This window comes from Meles meles, chromosome 13 (genome assembly GCF_922984935.1).
Source record: "Meles meles chromosome 13, mMelMel3.1 paternal haplotype, whole genome shotgun sequence".
Taxonomy (NCBI): Eukaryota; Metazoa; Chordata; class Mammalia; order Carnivora; family Mustelidae; genus Meles; species Meles meles.
Window position 1 is genome coordinate 78,962,837 of NC_060078.1, and position 4,449 is coordinate 78,967,285.

Here is a 4,449-nt window from a genome sequence, read left to right on the forward strand (position 1 = left end):
ACCCCCCTCCAGACCTGCCCGAAGGAGCTGTGCACGTGGCAGCCGTGCGGGCCCTGTGCCAGTCCTTGGCTGGATAGGAAGGTGTGAGTCACCTGGCTAGACTAAGAGCAGGGCAGCAAAGAGAGGAGGCCAGGAATGGGCCGGCTCTACCTTCCGAGGGAGAAGCTGTGGACCTCAGCAAGCTGTGGGAAGCAGGGAACCGACCTCCAGACTTTGGGTTTGGGCAGCCTTCTTGAGGAGCGCTCTCTCCCCCGTCTGGGCTAACGGCTGGTACCAGCTCCCGGGACGCTGTGGGAGATGGATTCCAATCAGGGTCCCCACCATACCCGCTGCCCTGTGTTCATGCCCTTTGTAGTGTGGTTTTGCAACTGTTCCCATCCAGAGATGAAGTCCATGGGGACTTGCCTCGGGACTGGCCACATGTCTTGCATTGGCCCACACCATGTGACCCAGTGACGGTGCGCCAGTTCTGAGTCTCGGCTCCAAGGGCCACACAAACAGCCACTTACCCTCCCGGATCCCATGTGGGCTGTGAATGGGCCTCGGCCAGCCTGCTGCACCAAGGAACCCTGCAGCCAGTCCCTCCCATGGACCCCGCCGATGCTTGTCCACGCTCGGGAGAGTCACCTAACTGACCTGCAGGGAACAGACTGAACCCCACCAAAATTTCTGAGCCCTGGAATTACAAGTTGAATTAACGAGTGTTGCTTTAAGCCGGGACCTTGGAGGGTGATATGTCTCACCGGCAGGGGGAAGAGACACAGGTCCCGTGGCACTGGGTGCAAAGGAGGGGTCTGCATCCTGGAAAGGCCCGGGCTCTGGATGAGGAGGGCGGCCGAGAGTCAAGAACCAAGGGATGCCTGACACCTGTAGGTCTCACCTGGAGGAGTCCGGGGGAGCCAGGGTCTGGGGCAGAGCCACGGGAGTAATAAGGACCAGGACACTCGGTCACCATGGGAATCAGGAGGACTTTAATACCCATGAGAGGATTTGTGCTTACTCCTTCCAGATGCTCTCTCCCCCAAGGAGGCTGGCCTTGGTGGCCTCAGTGTGGAGGGCTCCCCGTGATATAAAATCCTGATTCATCAGCATGAGATCGCCAGGGAATTCTGCTATGTGGAGAAGATTCCGGTTGGTTAAGCCAGTGATGGACCGCTCCACTTTCCTGGCGGGGAAGAATGGTTTCCGGTCACTTGGGTGGTGTGAGAAACCCTTTTTTGGCTCTTCTGACTTGAAAATGACGTTCATGTTTATTTCTTGTCTTTTCGTGGCTGTGTTCTCTGCGTCGCCTCTCTCCCCTTGCTTGGCGTCGCTGCAGAAACCAGCGTCCTCGTCGTCGTCGTCTTCCCTCGTCTTGTCCTTGGCCTTTGGGGTCAGGCCCCCTCCAGACAGAAAGGCAGAGCCCCGAAACCTCTCTACGTAGGGCAAGAGCTGCCGGTTTCTGAGGGCTCGAGCGAGCTGCATCCGCTCTACGTGTTTGATGATGGTGAGTTTCTCGCGCTGCGGCATTCGTAACTCCTCTGGGGGCACGATCACCTTTGCCGTCCATATTTTTTCTAGGCGCCTACAGGTGGCACAGGGAGGGGAGTGCTGGGTTCTATACTGCATTGCCCGCTTGTAGTCCGAAGACAGTGACTGGAGCTCCTTGAGCATTTTCCATTCTTCCTCTTGCTTGTGAGTCAGCAGTCTCTTGGCCGCTATGGTGTGAACACCACCCAGACGCTGACAACGTGAAGGGGACGGTTAAAGTCTCAACGGGACAAGAGCAGGGGGCACCCACCGGAGGAATTGCCTCGAGGCACCTACCCCCCCCTCCCGTGGCTGAGTGTCTGAGCCCCTGTGCGCTGGGAAACAGGGAGCAGCTGTGGGGTCAGATAGGCCGGGTTCCAATCCTGTCTCTCCTCTGCAGTGAGTTGGAAAGAATGGTGCCCACTTAGGGCAATGGCGAGTCTTTACATAGGAAAGCGGCTCCTGCAAGGGAAGGGCTGCAGAGATGGCAGCTCCTGTCCCCGCTCAGCACTCAGTTATATTCCTGATCAGGGCTTTGAAACAAGGGAGGATTTGCTCTGCAAGCATGGGAGCCTTGAGTGGACGCAGCCAACTCGAGGCTGCTTGGAGACCTGTGTCTCCATGTCTGGTGGGTTTTGAACCTCCGACTCCATCCCACCTCCCCCCACCCCTCCACACTACTGTCTGGCTACGGGGGGGGGGGCCTCTCCGTGAATAACCCCTAGGACACTTACTAGGATCTCTTTCTCCAAGGGGGAGTATTTCCCAAGGGCAATGCGTGGATCTGATTTGTAGAATTTGGTCCATATCCTGAAAGGCAGAGGGGCAGCTAAAGGAGGACTCCAGGAAGGGTCTTCGTGCTTTTAGTTTTGGGGTGGGAAACCTCAGGGCGACTCTGCATGCGTCAGGCAAGGATCACTGTGGCTGGGGTGGGCTCCTCCCCTTGGCTCGTTTGGGGGAGGGTGAGGACGTGGGGGGAGGAAAGAAAGGACCAGAAGCACAGGCTACACTCACTCCAATGGCGAAGCAGAACATAGACCCCGCTGGCAGCACAGGGAGTCTTTATCCCGAAAGGAATCATTCATGGTACGTATTCTGACCGGCGTTCCGTTCTCACTCCACGTGCCCTCTGCAGCCTTCCTTTCTCGGGCCCTCTGCTTTCCCACCTTCTGACAGCCGTTCTCCCATTCTCTGATCATACTCCTGCACTCGGCTACGATGGGAGGTGTCAGAGCCTGGAGCTGCCTTCTAGGACAGCGTAATGGGAACCCAAGGGACAGTCACAAACTTCTCTTGCATCATAACTGGCCTACTTGGGGGCTATTGTGAGGTCTGAGTTTAGGCATCACATGATGCCACGGGGTGAAACCGACAAGCCTTATCACGATCCTGCAGCGCCGGAGTCCAGCGGAACAGAGTGGGCAGAGCACATGGCTGGGGGGACGATCTGACCATGTGACTGCTACGTACAAGCCCACAGAGATGCTCAGTCCCTTCAGGATGAAGGCTCAGTCTCTCTGGGCTTCGCTTGCCTCTCCGATCTTAGTTCCTCATGCTCCATGCAAGTCAGCTATCCATGGCTCTGGGAACCAGTTTCTCGGCTGCTGTTCATGCTGCCCCAGGTGTCAGGTACCTCTCCTCCTTCGACAACTTGCTTGTCGCTCAGGGCCCAGCTCACCTGTGCCTCCCCTGAAGATTTCTTTGCAGAATAAATCAGCCCTTTGTGCGTTAGTCCTGGTATCATCACGTCCTCTGTCACAAACTGACTTTGTTACCCAATAGGTCTGTCTCTCCTCCGCTCAAAGGGAAGTACCAGCAGCCTCTTACTCTCGGGTGGCTGTGGTCTAGCACCGGGCTTCTCATAGAGCTGATTTTCGGCTTGCAGACTCAATAAGCAATCATCCTGGGCCTCTGGCCAAAGGTGGGACCAAGAGTGTTCCTGGTGCAAATGACGTCAGCACAACCCCTACAAAAGTGATGTGACAATAGACACCAAACGTTACAGATGCGTTTTCACCGAGAAATAAAAAAAGAAAAGAAAAACAAATAAATAAATAAATAAATAAATACACCAAAAAAAAATGCATTTTCCCTTAACCCAGTAATTTTGTGTATAAAATAAACTGTGCACAGGTTGGTCAACACAGCCTGTTTGGGATGGCAAACCTAAGGACAAACGCAAATGTCCATTAACAGGGCTGGTTAGAGAGTTACGGCCAACCCTACAGTGGGACACTATGCCCCAGGAATAAAGATCAAGGAAGGAAGGTCTTTATTTGTATGGAAATATCTCCTAGAAATATGGTTAAATATGGTTCCTGAGTAAATGCACAAAGGAAGGTGCAAAAGAATATAAGTTGTAGACTAACTTTGAGAGTGGGAAAGGAACAAATAAGCATATATATTTGTATTTGCATAAAGAAAACCTACAATAATACACACCAAAATAAAATAAAATAAAAATGGTTACCTGAGGGGCACCTGAGTGGCTCAGTGGGTTAAGCCTTTGCCTTCGGCTCGGGTCATGATCTCAGGATTCTGGGATCGAGCCCCACATCGGGCTCTCTGCTCAGCGGGGAGCCTGCTTCCCCTTCTCTCTCTGTCTGCCTCTCTGCCTACTTGTGATCTCTTTCTCTCTGTGTCAAATAAATAAATAAAATCTTTAAAAAAAAATGGTTACCTGAGGTGGGTACCTCGCAGGGAAGGAAGTGGTGGGAATGAGCCTTGTATTGTACACATTATTCTGACTTGAAATTAGAACTATGTTGAGTGTCTCACCCACTGAAAAAATGGAAAAGGAGACAGGGGCTCACAGAAGAAGACTTCTATGTTCTGACAAGTGTGGGCCCTAGGAAATTCAGAGTGGGATGTTTAGGACGTGGTCCAGCGCTCATGTCCGTGTGAGCCATCGAAAACACAACAGGGCTCCTCCCACGCACA

General features: G+C 53.4%; 1 protein-coding gene across 1 annotated transcript; it reads right to left on the reverse strand.

Annotated features, from left to right (window-relative positions):
• Positions 1–996: 996 nt before the first annotated feature.
• Positions 997–2,708, reverse strand: C13H10orf120 (chromosome 13 C10orf120 homolog). The gene is made up of 3 exons (XM_046026350.1): positions 2,524–2,708; positions 2,244–2,319; positions 997–1,722 (listed from the first exon to the last, which is right to left on the reverse strand). The coding sequence occupies exons 1-3, from the start codon at positions 2,706–2,708 to the stop codon at positions 997–999; spliced, it is 987 nt and encodes a 328-aa protein (XP_045882306.1).
• Positions 2,709–4,449: the final 1,741 nt, after the last annotated feature.

Excerpts from the sequence above, each read along its gene's own strand:
- C13H10orf120 (XM_046026350.1), bottom strand. The coding sequence starts at position 2,708 with ATGATCAGAGAATGGGAGAACGGCTGTCAGAAGGTGGGAAAGCAGAGG. Across the intron at positions 2,320-2,523 it reads TGTTCTGCTTCGCCATTGGA|GATATGGACCAAATTCTACA; the intron begins GTGAGTGTAGCC and ends TCTGCCTTTCAG. Across the intron at positions 1,723-2,243 it reads CCTTGGAGAAAGAGATCCTA|CGTCTGGGTGGTGTTCACAC; the intron begins GTAAGTGTCCTA and ends TCACGTTGTCAG.